Source organism: Podarcis raffonei, chromosome 6, assembly GCF_027172205.1.
Source record: "Podarcis raffonei isolate rPodRaf1 chromosome 6, rPodRaf1.pri, whole genome shotgun sequence".
In the NCBI taxonomy this organism is placed as follows: domain Eukaryota; kingdom Metazoa; phylum Chordata; class Lepidosauria; order Squamata; family Lacertidae; genus Podarcis; species Podarcis raffonei.
This window is the reverse complement of record NC_070607.1, coordinates 60,725,452-60,747,573: the sequence shown is the minus strand read 5'-3', so window position 1 is coordinate 60,747,573 and position 22,122 is coordinate 60,725,452. Positions and strand designations below refer to the sequence as shown.

The window sequence follows — 22,122 nt, the reverse complement described above, 5'->3', positions numbered from 1 at the left end:
GAACAGCTTCCTGGATCAGGCCAAAGGCCCATCTAGTCCAACATCCTGTGCTCATAGTGGCCATCATGAATTACATTTCCCAGTTACCTTGTCAGGAACTGGGTGATTTAAATAGATTTGAAAGTGATTTAAATTTGAATGGCAAATATGTCTTAAAGATACACGATTTCTCGAAGATCTAAAAGTGCATCACAAGAGCTTGAGAGGTTCAAAATGAGTTTGCTCTAGAGCAGGTATGGTGAATATCTGGCTCTCCAGACATTCCTGAACTACAACTCCCCTTAGCCCCTGGTAAACATGGCCAATGATCAGGATGAAGGGAGTTCATCAACATCTGGAAAGCCAAAGGTTCCCTGCACCTGCTCTAGTATTTAGATCAGACATAAACAAACTCGGCCCTCCAGATGTTTTGGGACTACAGTTCCCATCACCCCATACCACTTTTATTAGCTAGGCATGATGGGAGCTGTAGTCCCAAAACATCTGGAGGGCCGAGTTTGCCTATGCCCGATTTAGATGTTGAGTAGCGTATTTTTCACAAAGCAGATTTCCAGCACTACCATTTTTAGAGATATTAAGAGAACTTGTCATTGGTCCAGAAAACTAGCTAGTCCACCATGCTTTAGTCTCCTGAGACAACAGCTACATTTAACACTCAGGATGTTGATCAAGGGCAAGGGGTTGCAGTCCCAGGTGGCTTATTTTCTGAGGCCTCCGTGACGATTTCCCATCACACAAGCGGAATGCTTCTACAGTGCTATGCCAGCTGTTCTCTGGAAAGGAGAAACCAAATGCAAAAGTCAAAACTATGAACATTTAGATCCTAAAGGAATTCCACATTGCCATTCTCAATATTGCTGTTCACTTTTTAATTAACTAAGATCATTCAGTTAAATGTATGATGTTGGACCACATAAGATCACTGGAATTAAAGTAATGTTTCACAAACAGTATAAAATTGTGCTCTACTTCTAGAATGATTAAGTTTTCATGGCATCTCCACCTTCAAAACCTCATTCAATATTCTCATCTAGCTGCCAAGTTCATAGCACCACCCCTTCTCTCAGCATCTGTAGGCATGTTTGTTATGCTACTCTAGCCTAACTCAGCCCTTGACCATCTTTAACTTGTAACACATGCCTTTATTTCCTCCCAAAAATGGCTAATTGGTATTGTACGTTAAAAAAACTTTAACTTGTGGTTTTCCAAACTATGATTTTTTAAAAAACAACAACAGATCTATTATTTAAAAAGGCACACAAATCCATTTGCAATCATCAATCTGGCTTGAAACACACTGATCTGCAGAAATATTGCAAATGAATTCTACAGAGTTTTCTTCTCTTTGACTATTACAGAATCAGGGAAGTCCACTGTCTGTCCTTGTCACAGCTATATCCTGTGTTATTATCTTTCCATATAATAATTTTAAATCAGGGTTCATATGGAATTCAAATGAGTATAACAAGTCTGGCTGCAATGAATCCCACACATGCTCAAAAAATAATTTTGCATTGCTCATCACATTTGCTAATTTTGCATTTCGAAGTGCATTCAAACCAATTAAAGCTGCAGTCCACAGCACATTTATGAGAGATCCCCACTCAACTTAGATGGATTTACTTTTGAGTAAAACTTGCTCAAAGACAACTTTTGTGGATGTGTCCAATAACGTGGGTGGCGCTGTGGGTAAAAGCCTCAGCGCCTAGGGCTTGCCGATCGAAAGGTCGGCAGTTCGAATCCCCGCGGCGGGGTGCGCTCCCGCTGCTCGGTCCCAGCAGCTGCCAACCTAGCAGTTCGAAAGCACCCCCGGGTGCAAGTAGATAAATAGGGACCGCTTACGAGCGGGAAGGTAAACGGCGTTCCGTGTGCGGCTCTGGCTCGCCAGATGCAGCTTGTCACGCTGGCCACGTGACCCGGAAGTGTCTGCGGACAGTGCTGGCCCCCGGCCTCTTGAGTGAGATGGGCGCACAACCCCAGAGTCTGTCAAGACTGGCCCGTACGGGCAGGGGTACCTTTACCTTTTTACCAATAACTTCATCTGCAAATTCGTTCTTTATGATATGTATTTCATGCATTCATAGTTGGTCATATATGATTATTAAATGTAAATACTTGAAAATACTCACAAAGTTGAGCTTAAGCAACCTGTCACTGGCACATTTTTTTTAATGGACATTGATGAAATGAACACAGCAATAAAAACAAACAATGCTTGATTCAAGAGTTCCTTAAACCTTATTTTGAATTTCAGGCCTTGACAACAAAAAGCACTTTTATTTCTAGGGCAGCCTTCTCCAACCCTGTGCTGGGACTAGTGGGAATTGTGGCGCAAAACATCTGGAAGACACTAAGCTAGGGGAAGGCTGCTTTAGGGTATGGTTCACATCAGAATATATTTTTTTGCCTTTCATACACCTCTTTTAAATGCTCAAAGACCTGTCCAGGGTTAGGAGATGCTAGGTTTCAGTTTGAAAACTGAAAGTGGCTGTGGCCAGTCATAGCTCTCTGATGACTGTGCAATGTCTACAAACATATATGTCACATTTATACAGGTATGTATAAGATGTAGAGTGGGACTCAAAGTTCAGAGGTCAACCTTCCCCCCCCCAAAAAGCATGGTGATTTCAAGTTCCCCCTTACAATGCTCTCCCAAGAAGCTCTTCTAAAGTCTGGAGCCCCACCACTGGCTGGTCCTTCCCCATAGAAGTGCTTTCCACCTGCACATGGATGTGAGTGTTTGGATTCCAGCCGCGATGTGCAAAGAACCACTACCCTTTACATCTGCCTGAGCTCCACACAATTGAGAAAGTGCATTTTTGCCTCCAGCTTTACAAATTGTTACTGATTTTGAAAAGAGTGCCAGCACAAAGTAACGAGAAAGAAAAGCATTGCAGCATGGTGGTTTGCAGTGGGTGAAATTTTATTTACCTGGTCCACAAGAAAGTTCACAATGCTAATACAATTATTTAAGATGTCTCATTACAATATTGATATTCAGGCTTCCAGTCTAAAACTGCCAACCTTTATGGAAAAAAACCTGCTGGTTTTATGACTTCTACTTATTTCTGCACAGAAAGTTAACTGGCAGTTTGATGCTTTTTAGAAGTATACATTCACACAGCATAATTGCACATATACACACCCGCAAATTAAATGAAATAAACCAAGAAGATATGCATACAGAGCAGACATGATTGAGATGTAAGATCCAATAAATCTCACATAGGTAATTGGGCGGCAAATTTTTGCCTAAATGAAACTATTATGTAGAGAAATGAAACACTGTGCAGTATTTTAACTTACAATTATATAGGATGAAAAATATCATTATCTACCTGAGTGCTTTCATTCACACGACATCAACATGAACATAAATATGGCTATAGTTACAAATGCACCACCACATAAAGCCATGGTGCATCTCTAAATTTGAGTTGTTTCCTGGGCAATGCAACTTAATAGTGGTTCTTGGCCTTGGTCTTAATTTAAGCCACAATTAACAGCATTAGTATTTGGATTCCCATGGAGTGTAATAATGGTTTCATTTGTATGTCCCTGCTTAGTCAATAATCTGGAATGATGGGGCAATACAGTAATAATGGAGCCCTCCTGCATTTGAGCCAACATAAGCAATGTATCCTTGATTATCCAGTTGCTCCTGCCTATGGAAGGTAGCATACATGTGTCAAAACCATAAATTGCACAGCAAAACAGTTCTATATGCATTAGCCTTCAATTATACAATTTAAAAAAATTCAACTGAATGTATAACAAAGTTGTTGCAGCAAAAAGTCATCTTCTATATGATAACATCCTTGTTCTGGCACTTGGAAAATTTTGAGGTTTATAAAAGAAACAAATGGGCAAAATGAATTACACGTGTGTGTGGGTGTGCGTGTGCGCGTGCACACGTGCTGCGAGAGACCTCCACAGTGCTCTGATGCCATCTTTATAAAGTTACCTTTGACCATATGCAAAACATTCATATATACACATACAGGAGATCATTATTTAAGCTTGTGCATTATTGCAGCTTTGGTAAAAGTCAAATTGCTTACAGTGTACATATAAATAAACACATAATATTTATTATGATTTCAAGTTCACCATTAGAGAGCCAAGGAAAACAAGGCACATTGCCCTCTAACTTGAAACACATTCATTTGTTCTAAGAAACACAGGACGGTGATTCATCTCTGAAAATGCTGACCACAAATTATCAAATGAAGAATAAATCAATCAAGCTTACTCCTAATTCCATACCTCCAATAAAGGTTTAAAGAACCATCAGAGATCTCTGAGAAAGAGACTACAGGAAAAAAAGAGATGTCCAAACATGCTAGGCAATGAATTTGCTGAAATGAACTAATTGAAGTCTAATGTGTTTTGGCTTGGGTGTGCAGACTGATGGAGAACCCAGCTTAACCAGCCTAGTCATAAAATTGTCTCTACTATCTTCTACAGCCCTGAAGATGGTTAAGCTCTCCTCATACTAACCATGTGCTTTAGCCATGAGCCGCATTCAAAAGACTGGAGAAGAGCAAAGTGGCTGTAAGTGTTTCTCCAGTTGCCTGCACATTTACGCGGCCTTACTACAACAAAGTATCACACAGGATTTTTAAAAGAATTAATCTTGGGTCCTATGTTGCAGATTAAAACTGCTGAAGTCTAGCATATGAACTTCTAGATTAAGGGAGCAATTCTAACCCCTGATCCATAGAACTAGAGGCGATTAGGATGCCAGAGGTGTCCCTCCATCAGGCTCTGGTGTTGGTGGGGAGGCTCTGTCACCACATAAGACCTCACTGTGCCCGCCAAAGGTGCAGGCTTGTGCTGGTGGTGCTCCTTTTTTAAAAAGTTCATCTCTCCCCTGTCCTGACTGGTAGGAGCTGATGTGGCTTTGAATGCAGCAGTGGCTCTGACACTCTGAATGCCCCCAGGCCTGGATGACCCAGGGTTGGGGTTGCTCTGTAAGGGTAATACAGAATAAAGTCCTAGATAAGATGCTAAACTACATTATCACTTTTTGAGGTCATCTCTCAAAGCTGGGAGTTAGTCTGGGTATCTTTTGTGTGTCTGTGCACAAACTACTTCTATGCTTGCTCAGCTTGCATTAGTGTTGAGATAACTGCTCGGGAAAAACCAGAAAAATCACAATGCATGCTTATATTGGTTTTGCTACAGCTTTGTCTTACATGATGATAGAATGCCATTCACAAACCCCCTACCAGTCCGTTCTGAACATGGTGTTTCAGTACTAGCAACTAGTTACCTTTCCATTTGTAAGTCTGCATGAAAACTGGCTTTGTATGATGAGCTACCAGTAAAAAGAATAATTTAAGGCCACTCAGCTACAGACAACAGCAATTGAATGTATAGCACTAGGGGTAAAAATTGTGCAAGTGTGGGTGTCTTGGCTCAGATTCCCAAAGAGTATGTGCTCCCCACTCTCTTTTATTTCCTTTATGTGTTCATTAGCCTAAGATGAGCAGGCTAATGCATTTTTGCATCTGAAAGCAAAACCTAGATATGTTATACAGGGCTTAATTAATTTGGAATTAAGCATGCAAAACTGTGATGACAGCATTACATCCAGCTACCCAATTCAAAGTGCTGGTTTGGACCTATAAAGCCTTAAATGACTCAGGACAGCAATACCTCAAGGACCACCTTTCCCCATATGAACTGTCACGAACCCTGCACTCATCATCTGAGGTCTTCCTTCATGTACCCCCCTCCACAAGTGGCCCAGAGGGTGGCAACATGAGAACGAGCCTTTTCTGCAGTGGCTCCCCATTTGTGGAATGCTCTCTCCAGGGAGGCTTGCCTGGTGCCATCATTATTTATCTTTTGGTGAGAAGCAAAAACGTTTCTCTATAACTAGGCTATTGGCCTTTTACAATCTGGCCTTTCAGAAATGTTTTTAATGTATCCTCATCACTCTTTGTATTAATATATCTATGTGGAGTTTATTGTCTGTTTGTTTATAAGTTGCTTTGGGTTGCCTTGGGCAAGATAAAGCGACTAGCAAATTTAATAAATACAACTAATAATAAGTATGGTAATGTGTTCCATACTAACCATGTACATATCCGTGACTGGGTAAACTGTAAAGTGGCAGTTCGTGGAGATCTGCCTGCAAAAGCCATCAAGATACAGTCTAGTACCTTTACTGGGGAATTCCTTAAAGGGCGGTGGTTTAAAAGTTAACAGTATACATCAAAATGTAAGATATCAAACTCCTCACCTATACCTGTGGTTGCCATATGTCCGGAATTTCCCTGACACAGCCGTGATTTGGCTGTTTGAAACTGTGTCTGGGCAGAAAATGCAGAAATGTATTGGAAAATCTGTATGCATTTTGGAAGTTTAGTTTTTAAAGAAAGTTTTAACTTTTTTTTGTTATGAGATTTCATTATGTCGCTTTTTGAAATATGGCAATCCTACCTTTGCCTCATAGGGCAGTCCCAAGGCTCTAAAGGGCTTTGTGTAGATCTACCATAACAGGAATTGTATGTTTTAGATGTCTACTATGTAATTATAGGCTTGTGTATTTGGAGAATATAATTTATTCCAAGGGCTTACTCTGAAAGTGACCATCATTCAAGTATGCAGTCCACTAATTCTTTTGTTCTAGGAGAGTTTCATCACTCTTAGTGGTTCTGTCTTTTTCCAAGTGCTTAAAAATGTAAAAAGCAGGTACAGTGGATGAAAGCATGTCCACGCATCTTGAATGTGTATCAGGATACATCCACTGTCATTATTCTAACCACAGAAAGTCTGTGGGGTTGGTTGTTGTTTTTAAGTGGATTTGTTGCACCAGGGCAACTTTAATCTACTTTAATAGTGCAAATCTAACTTTAGTATGAGCTTGAAGCCCCCCTGCAAAATACTGACAGTCTGGAGGCAAACAAAACCTGTGCCCCCCCCCACTCCAACTCCCATCAGTCTCAGAGCCAGCAGGACCAGGGGTTATAGGAGCTGAAATCCAGTAACATCTGATGGACTACAGCTTGCCCATCCTTATTTTATGTGGCTGGTCTGGGCAGAAGTCTCATGCTCCCATTTTTCCTCATCACTGCCCCACCCTCTTATTCCTTTACTAATCAAGCCGTTTAAAAATAATGGAACAAATTTCCAATTTAAAATATTCAGTCTTTCATCAAAACCTGGCTGCATTTCACAATCCTTGAACCGAGGAGACCCATCCTGTTGCCTTCCCTTTCCCTCCAGCAAAGTGAATCAAGTTTATCAGGGGGTGGATTACTGAAAGTTCACAAATGTAGCGTTTACCAAGATTATTATTACTATTATCATTTTACAAAACATACACCAACAAGATTGCAATTATGGGAAAATGCAAGCACTAGGGTATGGGAACCCTATGAAAAGGTTTCCAGGACAGCCAGGGACAAAACTGAAACATTTTCAGCAAACAATAAAGCACATTGTGCAGGCAAATAATCTTCAGATTTCTTTGGGAGTGTTCCCATTAAGGCAAAGTACGGGAACAGTGCCAAGTATTGAAAGTGCATTCCAGACCCTGAATCACATATCCCTGCATCTATTTCCTAATATGCAGCAAATATTTAACAAAAAAATTATCTCTATTATTAAATCACTCCCATAAAGCAGCTAGGGACTACAAATGGATTGTGGTTTCTAGGAAAAAATGCATTCCATAAATGGCAAGGAAAAGCGACTCCCACATGTGTTGCAAGGCAGCTGTCACAATCACCATTACATGCAGGGCAGAAATCTAACTCCACAAAGCAAAAATACCACACACAGAAATACACAACCTCCCTCTCTCTCTTCCACACACACAATTGTACAGGACAATCACAGCTATTGGGGAATGTTACAAAAATAACCACAGATTTACAAATATTAATACAGCTGAGGTCCACACACAAAATGGAAAAAGCTAAGATATCAAAGAGAGACTTGCCACAGTTACATTTAGCAATGCTGCAAAGGGGAATGCAGACCAGCATAGTTGCAGAGCAATAGAAGGGGAAGGAAATTTAAGAGACTGGCCATTCTGTGCAGGTTTGCAGCCAATGCCTCCTTCATGGGACAATCTCACTTGGTGGTAGCGAGACCAGGGGCTCACAGATGATTGCGTCTGATTTCTCCCTGTAGAGAGGGAAATAACATGCCATTGACATATCCTCTCACATTGTAATGTGAGAAAGAGACAGCATAGTATTTTCCAACTCTTTGTAATTTGCTTCTCAGGGACAACTGACAATGTCTAGGTGTGCTAGACACATCTAGCTGGCACAGTTAAGGCACAACATTTCAGGAGGACTGCAGCACACAAGCACTGCAAGAGCAGAATCAGGTCTGATCTGACCACCTCCCTTACCAAGAAAAGACAGAGGATTCTTTTACAAAGTGTGTGTGTGTGAGCAAATATGCAATAACCAATTCACAATTGCTAGATGATTTGTTAAGCATGTCCAATAGCAACTGGCTGCAACAATGTGATGTCATAGAATGTCCACACACTGTTAACAGATGAATTCTTTCATGCAACATTCTATGACAGAAAGTCTGTCTCCTCATATGGCTTATGACTCACATTTACAGCACAGTCCTATGCATGTCTGCTCACAAATAAGTCTCATTGAGTGTGGCAGAGCTTATGCATGGGTATAAGTCAGATACAGCGGTATAGGAGCCTCTGTGACTTCCTACCTATCTCTGAACTTCTCCTGTGTTCTTAATTTCCTTTCTTATTTCTTTCACTTATATTTATTCACTCTTCTGTTATCTCTCATTCTCTCATTAATTCATGGTCATAACCTACACCTCCTCATTATATTTACTCCTGCGTGAAGGGCTGTAACTCGGTGGTGGAGCAGCTGGATGAAGGTCCCTGGTTCAATCCCTTGCATCTTCAGGTAGGGCTTGGAGAGTCTCCCATCTGAAACGTGGACAGCTGCTGCCAGTCAGTGTGGAAAACTGGTCTATCAGCTTGATGGACCAATGGTCTGATGTTCCTGTATTCATTTCTGTACTCACTCCTGGTAGGATTATATTAGTTAATATGGCCAGAGAATGTGTGTGTCATATTACTTAACATATACTCTCTCTTCAAAATAGTGCACAGGTTCTAAGAATCTACAGGTACTAAGTCACACTTGGCAATTTCTGCAATGTGGTAGCTTGCTTCCACTATTCTGAACTTCTTCCCACTATTCCTGGTACTGGAATGTGACCAGCAGCTCTCAGCCTTACCCTCTCAACAGTAATCTCCGACTTTTTGTGAGATGCAGAAGTGTCATTTGACAGGGCTATTGGGAAGCAAATATATGATTTACAAAATTCCTGTAAACTGAGCCTCGAGAGGAGATTGCGTATCAAGGGATTAGAAGATGCCTTTGTCAAAATGCTTTGTCATTCATTTGCTGTTATCCTGTCTCCATGGCAATGCAAGGCATGCCTAGAATACACTGCTGTGAATTTAGCCCAGAATTCATCCCATTAGAGAAACTTACAAATAACTGTAGACTCAAGAGGTAACTGCAAACCATCGTGGCTTCCCCACGAGTGCAACAGCATGGAGTCTTTTAGGGACCACAGTTCAATGGCAGAGCTCATGCTTTGTATTCAGAATATTTTATCTGGCATCTCTAGTTGAAATAGGATCATAAGTAGCAGGACTTGGATGGATCACAGCCTGAGATCAGTGCACACCATAGCAGACAATACTAAGCTAGCTAAACCTGTGGTCTGACTCAGTACATGGCAAACTTTTATATTCATATTTTAAACTCATTTGCAAACACCTGCAGTCATGCTTTTCATTTTTGGCTTAAAACTTAGCACATCTTCAGAGTATGAAAAAGATAAATTGTAGTGGTCCTAATAAGATAAGGCTTGTACAGCTTCAGCAAGCTTACTTAAAGATAGGTTTTATACTTGATTCTCTGTTGTGCTTCATCCATCTTTCTCATTTTGAAAGAAAAGTCACTTTTCTATAAATGGATATTGATCTATGAGCTGTAAAACATTCCACCCAACTTAAAGGGGCTCTAATTTGTAGGAGAATTATTTGGTACTTTCTCTCCATGTACATTCCTTTGAAACAGACTTCTAATCATCTCTTGGTAAATGTTTATTTCTCAAAAACATACAATTACACATGCAAGCTGTTCACAAGGATACTCACAGGCAAGCACTTCCACCTTGAAGCTGCAAAGAAAGAAAAAAACAGTATAGGAAAGCTCAAGCTGCAGTTCAATGAAGATATAAAAAGCAAGAAGGCAGAACAGCACATAGAAAGCAGTCTTCACGAGCAAGAAGACCAATGGTAACTTGCATCCAAAATTATTGCAAAATGCAAGCCAGTGACTGTTAAATGGCTACCGGCCTAGCATAATTACATATAGCTCTTTCCCTCCGCAAGCAAAGCAAGTGAGCAGAAGCTACAAGAACAAATTGTCATCTGCATTTTGTTTTATCACCATGCCCAAGAAACACATTTCAGTTTTAGCATGAACTACTTATTAGTTGGAGGTGAGGCCTACTATCAATTACTGTTTTTTATACTGAAGTCATTGCCGAAAGGCTCTGCAAAGAACAAGATTTCAGCACCAGTTTTTCCTGTTCTTCCATCAGTCTGCTTCTCTTATATTACAGTGACAAACCTGGGTATTTTTATTTATTTTTTAAAGATCCTGGACTACCATATCAAATAAAGAGATTGCAAATAGTCTGAAATCCTGTTTCATCTACAGCCTCACTCCAGGAACTTGCTCTGGCAGAGACTACTGTCTGACATATGCCCTGGAAACTGGGTCTTTGTTTTATTAAGCGACAGAGCACTATGTTGTAGCCTGAGAAATGAGCAGCTGATGAAAAAGCAAAAAAAGCAAAATGTAAATCAGCAAGCAAAATTGCAGTGATATTGGAAATGCTGCTGAAAACTCTATCCAATCTGAGGGATAGACATGGGTCAAAGAAAACTGCAGCAAATTACTGCATATATAGTACAGTGCTACCTTGGTTGTCGAATTTAATCCATTCTGGGAGTCGAACTGTTCAAAAACCAAGGCGCGGCTTCCGATTGGCTGCAGGAGCTTCCTGCACTCAATCGGAAGCCGTGTCAGATGTTTGGCTTCCAAAAGGGGTTTGCAAATTGGAACCTGGAATTCCAGGTTCGCGGTGTTTGGGAGCCGATTTGTTCGGGAGTCAAGCCGTTTGACAACCAAGGTACCACTGTATAGCAAATATAACTGTCCACTGTAAGAAATTATGTATATGTTGGGTATATTGTGTAGAGCCCATGCACTCAGCTACAAACACTATGTATCTGACAAATCTGTCTTAAAATGCTCACTTTAGATAACAGCCTTATTCAAGAGGCTTTTGCTTAGCACTAGAAACATATTTTCCTCATAAAAAGGAAAGTTTTGCAGCAACAGAAATCATTATTACTTTCAAGTGTCCACCTATAATTTTCAAACCAGAATACTTCAAAGTACAGTGGTGGCCCGCAAGACGAAATTAATTCGTTCTGCGAGTGTCTTCGTCTTGCAGGTTTTTTCATCTTGCGAAGCACCGCTATTAGCGGATTAGCGGATAAGCGGTAATTAGCAGATAAGCGGCTTAGCGGCTATTAACGGCTTAGCGGATTAGCGGATAAGCGGCAATTAGCAGATAAGCGGCTTAGCGGCTTTAAGAAAAAGGAAAAAACTTGCAAGAACCCGAAAAAAATTTCGTCTTGCAAGGCAACCCCATAGAAAAATTCGTCTTGCGAAACGGCAAAAAAATCGGAAAACCCTTTCGTCTTGCGCGTTTTTCATTTAGCGAGGCATTCGTCTAGCGGGGTACCACTGTACATAGCCATTTGGAGTGGCCTGAAATGAACCCTTTGGCCAAAATCTAAAAGGCCACACAGAGTTCTTTGCATCAAGGCCTCCTGAGCTACTCCACTTTTGTGAAGGTTAACAAATGTGGTCAAAAGGCTGCAGCTGAAAGGGAAATTATTTACCCCCCCCCCGCAATGCATCTTAATCATGCAGAGTTGGTTCTTTGAATTCTGACTTTTGATGGTAGGTTCTGTCCAATAATCTCACGTAAAGCGTCACCAGCTTTCAATTGGCTTGAAAAGGTTAACTTCTGAAGTAAGGAGTGACAGGTGACATAATATTGCACAATTTTTGCCGTGCTTGAAATTGGAATAGAAGATTAGGATAGAGATGTTACCACCTGAACACTGTCTTGCAGCTTTTGTTGATCAGCCCCGTCTCGAGCCTCCCGGAACAGAAGAGACCCTGCCGGACTGAGAGGCTGGCTCCCAACACTGTAATTGCGAGGACGTTTTAATGTGTCCGGACTGGCTAGTGGTGTAAAGCTGTTCCTTCTCATCCTTACAGGGGTTTGGCTCTTGGGAAGGTTGTTCTGATTGAAAATGGAGGATATTATAAGGGGTGAGAAATTGAATCACAGAATTTTAAACCACAGTTAAAACACCACTGAATATTGTTGATGCCAGGCATATATACATATATGCCACTGATATTCATATCTCTGCTTCATATGGTGTGGTCTCCTGCGGTGAAGGAGTAAGGGCACATTTCTCTCTTCCTCCAAGTGCTTCTCATAAGTGCAGGGAGGAGGCGGCAGTGTTATTGTGAACTGTTTTTTATTTTATATACATCTAGTTTTTTTGTACCCTGCCTTGTTATTGCCTATGAAAACAGTATAAATATTGTAAGTAAAACATCAGCAAAATAAACCTAAATAAGGTTCATTTCTACCCAGCAGTATTTTCTTAGAAAAGAAAGGGGAAATACAAATGAATGAGTAGAGTATTACCAGGTAGGGAATCCTTCAGCACCACTCAGGCAGATTAAATATTAAATGCTACGTGCTCAAGGTCTCTGCATGCAGGATATAATTCTTGCTCACAGATCAGATGACTTCAGCTATTTTTCTTAAGTAAGCTGTTTGGAAGTGTGACACTAGGGCAGCCTGATTTTCAGGGTCTACTTTTGGCTACAGCATTTCGAGTGAATATTTTGTTGCTGCAGCTAAAGCAGCACTCTGTGATGCTCAACTGAAATAGAGCTCCTTCAGAGCTCCTTAGCATACAAATTCCTGGTTGCAGGGCTGGGCCAACACAAGCCTTCTTGGGCTAGTCTAAGAGCTCTCAGGAAGTCACAGAAGTAAGTCTTCACGAACCCTTCCTCTGCTTTAAGCCCGTGGCACAGCAATGTCACGGAAGAACTGGCAGGAAGCAAAAGTTCAGCACTGTCCCTTGCACTTGAACTATAACACCTGTTCCCTTTGGGTGAATCTGTCAACATAGTGACAATGCCAGGCTGTTCAGTTTCATTCATTTATTTTCTATTTTTCATGAAGTTTCCTTGATTAGTCCTGAAATCAAGGGAAAACTCATGTGAATACAGTAATACTTGTTCCAAATGTTCATATTGAGCATACTGGCTAAGGAATTGCCTGAAGGCCCATGAAGTCACCAAAGGAAGTCTGGGTCTGGTCAGGGCTTGGATGGGTAACCACCCAGGAACCACATAAATACTGCCTTCTGTTCCATGGATTTAGTGCCTACTAGCGACACAGTATTGCACACCACTTTCCTGGCTTTTGACCCTGGCTTAGAATGGGACAAAAAAGAAAAAAAGAAAAAAAAGGGGGGGAAGCCTGACCTGAAAACAAAATGAAGATGATTTAAACAAAGTCCTAAAAAATCTTGGTTCATGCTTACTTTCACCCTACTGTGGCTACACACTGAAATGTATTTTTCTGCCCTTCAGCGTTTTCATCATTGTTTTGCTTTCTGTGAGTCCCAGAAAAACAACAAATCTTATCATTTGAAATCCAGATGGAGTAAGAGAGGTGAGGATGGAGGGCAGGGGGTAGAAGGCCTTCCTGCAGAGCAGAGGGCATCTTGTTTCAGAGAAACAGAAGAAGAAAAAATACCTTTGTAATTCAAAATAACATTCCGGTCATTTATTTTATTCATAGTATAAACTGAGGTTAAAACATCCCAAAAGTGCAGTGGTTCACAGTATATTGAAACCACCTAGTATTTTTTGGTCTTAACGATGCCCTGGGACTTATTTTCCTTGTAAAATAAAAACTTAAAACCAGCAAATTCATAGAATATATATGTCATGCTGTAATGTAGTACCAGTTGCATGCAGATTTTGCATATTCAAAGCACTTAATGCTTTTGAACTGAATGAACCATTGCTATAAGATTGCCAAGCAGTATTTATTGCATACTAGCTACTGTATTACAGAGCTGAAGGCAAAAGGCCTAACTGAATGCTTAAAAATAAATAAATCTTGAATTGTGAGTAAACCATTTTTAGCAACCTGTATTAGATCTGTTGGTACAACGGCACTAAACTCGCAATAATCTCATTCTTACAGTAAATTAAGCAACAACAAAAAAGGGCAAGGTTGGGTTTCAAGCTGTAATAATGTAGCCTTATTTCCCCAAATAACTATATCAAATATACTGGCTGCTATTTTGGCACTTCAAGAAGAAGAAGAGTTTGGATTTGATATCCCACTTTATCACTACCTGAAGGAGTCTCAAAGTGGCTAACATTCTCCTTTCCCTTCCTCCCCCACAACAAACACTCTGTGAGGTGAGTGAGGCTGAGAGACTTCAGAGAAGTGTGACTAGCCCAAGGTCACCAAGCAGCTGCATGTGGAGGAGCGGAGATGTGAACCCAGTTCCCCAGATTACGAGACTACTGCTCTTAACCACTACAAGATTTCCCTCCACTTTTGACAAATTGATAAGCAAAGGTCTATTTCAGCTACAAGAACATACAATATGTGTACAAGAATTTGGACTCATCCTGTACTTTGGCAACCTCTTAAAGAGGCAATAGATCACCTGTTACATGATGACTGGTGCATGGGTGAGGTGAGATTTTACTTGTTTTTCTGCTTCCTCAGATTTCCAATCAGGTTAGATAGACAGGGGAGGTAAAGGTTTTCAAGTGATAATGTCCACAGGGAGTACATTGTGACCTGGTAAATGCTTGCCTGGATTCATCTTACAGTTCACATATCTAGATATGCAGTTCACGTATCTCGCACGACAAGAGCAACAATACAAAGCCTAGATGTGCCTACTCAGAAGGAAACACCAGTGAGTTCAGTGGAACTTACTCCCAGGTAAGTGAGTACAGGGTTGCAGCCTGAGCTACTAAGTCTAAGGACGCATCTTTATATTTTACAACTCAACAAAATGGACCATATCTGGAATGCAGCAGTGCTTTTTTTTTCTACTCTCCAAACGATTAACAATATACTTTAAAGCTCTAAAGCACTCAAACTGAAGATTAGACATATATGTCTGAGATTTTTTAAGAAATACTATCATGATAGCCCTTTGTGCATTTTAAAAATAATAGCCTAAAGAAATAACTTATTCATCCCTAAACAGTATTTTCAAAGCTTTCAAAAAATGAAAATAGGCACACATGCACACATATATGAGAATTCTCCCACTGTAAATTTGATCCCTCAGTTCTAATCTGATAATATATTCCATGACTTATTTTGGGGGGGGGTGAACTACAAGAAGGGGATAGTATTTTCTCAGAACCGAGGGTGGGGGAAGCTGAGTGCCAGAAAAAGATTACCCTCCTCATGAGTAAAGCACAATAGGCCCCATCTGAAGTGGACTAGGAGCTTCCCATTGATTTCCAAGTGTTTTGTACCCATAGCCCAATGAAACAAAGTACTTGGGCCTAAGTTGTAAAACGTTAATGAGATTTGACAGCTCAAATCTAGGTACATCAAGTTAACAGTTGTGGGTCAAACTTTCAGTTCAGCAACAAACAAAACAGAATACACAGGAAAAGGCTGGTATATATTTTACATACTGTTGTGGGTGGCTTGTCCCGGTGTGTGTCCACAGCTTCCACATTCAGGGAAATCATTTCCAATTTACAGCCTTCAGAAATGTGAAAATGGAATACACTTAAAATCATGCATTACTACATTATTAGACAAGGGGGGGGGGGACAATAAAAACAGAGGAAAAAAATCTTGAAGTGTTAATTTTAACTCCAAAACTGAAATGCAAAGATGCTTCTGAGGAAGAGATGGGGGCTCCACTGTATGCATCCAAGTTTTCTCAACATTCGGTCTGGATTGTTTCTTATTTGGGCAAAGAATTCAACAACACAGGACAGGTTATAGGTGCAATCCAATTAGTGCTTCTTGTTTTTTTGCTAGAAGAAGGGGCGTTTTTTGACCATTCTTGCTTCTTTCTCTCTGCAGCTCCTTCCATGCTACCTTCCACCTGCTCCAGATGGTCCTCCAACACTCTGGAGCTGGTTTTGGGGGCTGCTGGGAGCTGTAGGGGGGAACTTCCTCTTCTGTTAGTACAGTCATACCTTGGTTGTCGAACGGAATCTGTTCCGGAAGTCGTTCGATTTCCGAAAATGTTCAACAACCAAGACATGGCTTCCAATTGGCCGCAGGCGCTTCCTGCACTCAATCGGAAGCCACGGAAGCCATGTTGGATGTTTGGGTTCCAAAAGAATGTTCGCAAAGTGGAACACTCACTTCCAGGTTTACAACGTTCGGGAGCCAAAACGTTTGACTCACAAGGCGTTCAGGATCCAAGGTACGACTGTATGTGTGTCTGCTATGGCAAAGGCACTTCTGCAGATAAAAGAGCACCAACTGAACACAACCCTATCAGTCCCTCAATTTATAGGAGGTGGGAGAAAAGATGATTCAGGGTGGTAAAATGACTTTATGCTGGCTCTGTGAAACAGGTGCAATCTGAACCCTTGTCTCAAGCTAACATTCTAAGCACTAGTAAGCACTAGAATCATTGCTTCCTCTCTCCCTGCCCACATTAATAAACAAACAAATACTTACCATAAGCAACTGGTGTGAGTTTAAGGATGGTATGAAGAGGGCACCTCAGGTAGGGAAGCTCATCTATAAGAATACAAGTGGAATCACAGAGTTGGAAGGGACCTTGAGGATCACCTAGTCAAACCCCTTTCAATGCAGGAATCTCAACTAAAATAAGAATTAAAAACTACCAAGCATGGTCCAAAATGTACTTTGTGCAACTCTCCTTGTTGCCTCAACTCAGAAGGAACTTTGTGGTAAATGTGTGAATGTACCTACAGACTCTTGACTATAATGCTCAGAGGATGTAATAAATGCTAGATGTGCAAAAGCCAATTAGCAAGAGATAATTTCTATCCGTCTGTGCAATTATATCCAGTATAAATCACTCGCAAAGTGGTTTACAAGAAGTAAGATCCTACACTTGTCTACTCAGTAATAAGTCCCATTTGGATAACTCCTAGGTGAAGTGTGTGTATGGAACTGTAGCCAAAGCAATTTTTTTAAAATAAAAACAGACAGTCATAATGAGAATGAAAATTAAGAACAATGAAATAGGATAATAGGCACAGAGGAGTTGTTAATGTTGGAATTGCAGTGAGGTGAATGTGCTTCGGATGTCATGATAAATCTGGTTCCCATGTACTGAGGTCCTGAAGAAAATACTGCGCTTGGGTGATTTGAATCAATATGTTTTTAATACTGATGTGGTTCCTAATAATGCATTTACGTCATGTGCAGTTTGGCCCCATGTTGTTCCAGATAACAATGTGCTTTGTAATAGTAAAGATGTACAAAAAACAGCTCTGCTCCTTACCTGCACTCTTATCAAGGAAATAGGCCAGTAAGCATCTCATAACTGCTTGATGAGAAATAACTAGAACATTGCCCTGACGCTCTAGCTCCATAATCACAGGTTCCAAGCGTTGGACCAAATCTTGGTAAGACTAGGAAACAAAAACAAATATTTACCAGAAACAAAAGGCACTCACCTGATTTTACAACCTCACAAGTTTCAAAGTGATCAGAAATATATATTTTAAAAAAACCAGCAGTGGAATTCAATGTGGTACTAAGGAGAAATGCTTGCACTAATGGAACAATCTCACCTTTGCTCGCCTATATACTGTTCTTGCAGGGGCACCATGGGGGGGACAGAGAGAGGGAAGAAACCCTGTTACACTGACTAGCAGAAGTCCTTGTTCTGTCTTTCGCTACTGGAACTGGGTTGTTGAATCTGCTCCCTAGCTGAGTTTGTTACAATTAGTTAGTTAGTTAATTAATTAATCAATCACCATAATCTATTAAGACTTATTTTCTGACTCTTCCTTTAGAAACGACAAATGCCTTAAGTGCACCCTTGTGACAATTCTAAGTTATGACAGAATCACCCACAGTTAGAAGTAATTACTATTTTAAAGATCAGCAGGTTTTCTTCCAAGTTATGAGAATAATTGTAATGCCTGAAATCTATCCGACCATACTTAAGTAGAGCTTAAGGGTATGCTGGAATTTTATTTTTTTTTAAAAAAAAATATTTTATTTAAAAAAAATAATTTTTTTTTTAAAAAGGCACAATTTTGATGATGTGGAAAGAGGCTACCTTGGGAAGTCACAATGAATTCAGATATTCACATTACAAAATTGAGATCTAATAATGGGCCAATTCAGACAATATGACAAACTATTATGGAAACAAGCTGCAGTGACCATCAGGCTCCCCGGCTCCCCTCTCTCCCTTCATCAGCACAGCTGCAAGGAGGGTTGGGGCAGCTGACTAAAATGTTTTAAACTGTTCTAATTTTGGTTCCTCTGTTTCATTTTTGTTGGGTTGGGGCTGGTTGTTACTTTAATTGGGGTATAATTGTAAACTGTTTATTGTTACTGTATTGTTATTATTATTGGTTTTGATTTATTGGTTTGTTTGTTGCATGTATAGGATATCTTTTTTAATGTTTGGTGTTTTGTTGTGTTTTATGTTGTAAACTGCCCAGAGTGGCTGGGGAAACCCAGCCAGATGGGCGGGATATAAATTATTATTATTATTATTAGTAGTAGTAGTAGTAGTAGTAGTAGTAGTATCCCTAGTGTAACCACGGTTTGAATTTGGCTTGGTTCAAAGAATGTACAGTAAAGATTACCCACATTTTGCTAGAGTGGACAAAACAACAATAAGCAGTTAATAAAAAACAAAAGCAAGCTTCTGATCTCTTCTTTACTACTGTTCTGGAAGAGAGGTGAAGAGGAGCTCACTTTGTTATGAGATACAATGGTTTGTCTTAGCTTCTGAATCAGCTCAGTAAGAGTCCCTGCTGTAGTTTCCTGTTTTACTGTATTTTGCAGTTGTATTAGCAGTTTTACCATTGATCACCGCCTATCCCTTCAAAACTATAAAGTCAAAAGCAGTAATATTTTATTAATTGATGATAAAAGCTCCATACCTCTCCTCCAGGGTAGCGATAAAGGTATTTATCTTGATCCCGAAGTGCAAATTCTTCTGGATACTTCCTCTGAATTCCTTCATAGGTCATTTCTTCACATACTCCCTAGCAAAACAGGAATTAATTCCAGAAGATAAAAAGAAAAGCTATCTGCATTCAGAAATTCCCCCTTTTAACATATGTGACACCAGTTTGCATTCACTTACAAAAGAGTGAAAATAATTTCAGTGGATTATAGAAGGTTTTACCTCAAAACATGGAGGTTCCATAATTTTGATGACATTTATGATTGTAATCTCATGACCACTAATTTAGGAGTAAACACTACTGAATATGCCAGAACTTCATTTGATTTAAATATTTGTTTGTCTGTTACGTTTTAACTGCACCCTTCCTCCTTGATAGGAGCTCAGGACATCACGCACCAAAATGAGTAACGTCCAAAAATGCAGAAAATTTCATGAATTTGCATGTCAACCTTTCACAAGACTGAGCTTCAAACTTTTGAAATTCAGACTAATTATACTTTTTGGAAAAATTGGCTTACTTGTAATTTCTTGAAGGAAGTAAGTAAAGTTTTATTTAGATTATCCTTACAGCTGTAATTTTACTCACAGCATCAATCTCGTTCAATATCTTCCACTGCTCATATGGGACTCCCAGGGCCTCTGCTGTCTGGATAGTTCTTTTCAATTGGCTAGTCCAGACCTTCAGATCCACAATCTCCTGCTCCTTGATGAACTTTTTCAATGCTTGTGCAAACTAAGATACAATACAATACAATACAATACAATACAATACAATACAATTGAGATGCCTATGCAGTTCTTAGCTTGTTGTCCTGGGAAAAGGTTCCTCTTCTTTTATTAAGAAGATCAGAACACCAATCTAGGTCTGATGCTGCTCACAATGCTAGGGCAGGAAGCTACAAGGGCATGCAGAATCAAGACAAATGATGGGAGCCCTTGGAAAAGCACACTTTCCCAAAAGTATGTAAAAGCACAGTTTGGTACAGAATTTGCCATATTTTGTTATATAGAATTGGAGCCAACCTTAATTTCATGCAGCCCACAAGAATGGGGTTTCACAAAAACAAAGAGAGATTTGCAGTGCAGCAAACTCCACCAGCTTTGGTTGTGGTTTTTGTCCACCACTGACTGTGGCAACCAACTGACTTTTCCTATGGGCTAATGACCTTTCATAGGAAAAGATTTCCTCACTCCTGTTCTAGAAAGAATGTATCTGTGAAGATAAGTAAAAGTATGCTTTTTGTCTTAAGTTTAGGAACCTATCCAATATGAATGATCACACACAACTCTATAAAATTAATTGAAGAACAAGGCCTTCGACTTACAAAAAAAATGATTAAATTGATACACACGCAATACAGACGTAACTTGGATCCTGAATGCCCTGGAACTTGGACGTTTTGGCTCCCAAATGCTGCAAATCCAGAAATTATTGTTCTGGTTTGCAAACATTCTTTTGGAACCTGAACGGCCGACAGGGCTTCCACGGCTTCTGATTGGCTGCAGGAGCTTCCTGCAGCCAATCAGAAGCCGTGATTTGTAAGTTAAACAGACTTCCGGAACGAATTCCATTTGACTTCCAAGGTACGACTGTAGTTGTGTAACTTTCAGATATGTATGTTATACGTGTTTTATCTCTTTTTAGCTACTGTTGATTTTAACCATCGTTTGCATGTTGTTAAATAATGAAGAAAACTGCTTTGAGGTTTCAAATGAATGAATGAAACATCTGCAGGTGTTTTCTCAGAAAGCCATTTAATAAACGGAACAATTTTACCAGCAGGAACCCTAGCAGGGTGATAAATTTAGGATTATGATTCTTTTCTTTGTGATTATTGGCTGCATTGGCACATCATGGTGCACCGTAAATCATGGCTTAACATGCACAAGCAAACTGCACCTTGTCCCCACTCACAGTAGGAGGAAACAAATCAAAATCCCTGGGCTAAGAGTTATGCCCAAAATGAAGGATTGATATTTGTCTCACTCCCAAACTACAACCCTTGGTTTGAATGAATTGAATGAAGGGATCCTTGTTTGATTCCTCCTGGTGCAAGGAAGGAGCATTCACGTTGAACCATTAAGTATGGCTTGCTGTGACTTGTGACTATGCTTAGCACAAATGAAGGTGAATGTTGGCAGAAAATCTGACCCTCAACTTAGCTCTTAAAATGCCAATACAGAGAGCAACAAAACTTATGCATAGACCATACCTGCTTCCCCCGCGCTGACAGGCCCGAATCCCCACCAATCTTGCTAACCAGGTTGCACTCACTCTCACCATGTCTACAGAGATAGATGGTGCGTGGCTGAACATGGATATTCATAAGGTAATAGACAATTTTACTTTGGATGTAATCTTGGACTCTGTTGACAAGGAAGCGCTGCCCTACGTTGATCACTTTAATGAAAGAACGGTCTCTGGAATTCAGAAAACACCAGAAACATTATCAATATAATAATTCAATACGTATTTTCTTCCGTATGTACATGTTTCACAACCCATAAGTGAATGTATACATATTAAGAGCTGCATGTAAAGTTGGATCACTGAACTCATTCACAACAGCATATCCACCAGGATCACAAACTGCTGCGTAAATACAGGGTACAGCGTGGCGTGAATTCCCATCAGCTGGATTTGGAATTGGCTCAGAATTTATAAGCTTCATCAGAGATCTGCCAGGGCCTTAAAAATAATCCTTTGGAGGCTTTTGTATAACATAGCCCAGCCTGAACCAAGAAACAGGGCTGGCGATGAAAAATACATAAATATG

General features: G+C 40.2%; 1 protein-coding gene across 7 annotated transcripts in view; it reads right to left on the bottom strand.

Moving 5' to 3' along the window:
• Positions 1 to 594: 594 nt before the first annotated feature.
• PFKFB2 (6-phosphofructo-2-kinase/fructose-2,6-biphosphatase 2) overlaps positions 595 to 22,122 on the bottom strand; it is a 32,633-nt gene continuing 11,105 nt past the window's right edge. For 3 of the 7 annotated variants that reach the window (XM_053393414.1, XM_053393416.1, XM_053393421.1), the window contains 9 exons: positions 21,559 to 21,766; positions 19,932 to 20,078; positions 19,317 to 19,421; positions 17,693 to 17,822; positions 16,897 to 16,959; positions 15,888 to 15,958; positions 12,226 to 12,417; positions 10,184 to 10,206; positions 7,287 to 8,142 (listed from right to left, as the gene is read on the bottom strand). In XM_053393414.1, coding sequence (XP_053249389.1) covers positions 8,076 to 8,142; positions 10,184 to 10,206; positions 12,226 to 12,417; positions 15,888 to 15,958; positions 16,897 to 16,959; positions 17,693 to 17,822; positions 19,317 to 19,421; positions 19,932 to 20,078; positions 21,559 to 21,766 — 1,006 coding nt within the window. In that variant the 3' untranslated portion in view covers positions 7,287 to 8,075. Of the gene's footprint in view, positions 774 to 7,286; positions 8,143 to 10,183; positions 10,207 to 12,225; positions 12,418 to 13,237; positions 13,396 to 15,887; positions 15,959 to 16,896; positions 16,960 to 17,692; positions 17,823 to 19,316; positions 19,422 to 19,931; positions 20,079 to 21,558; positions 21,767 to 22,122 lie in introns of those variants that run through there. The other 4 variants (XM_053393418.1, XM_053393417.1, XM_053393419.1 and 1 more) reach the window with 4 other exon arrangements.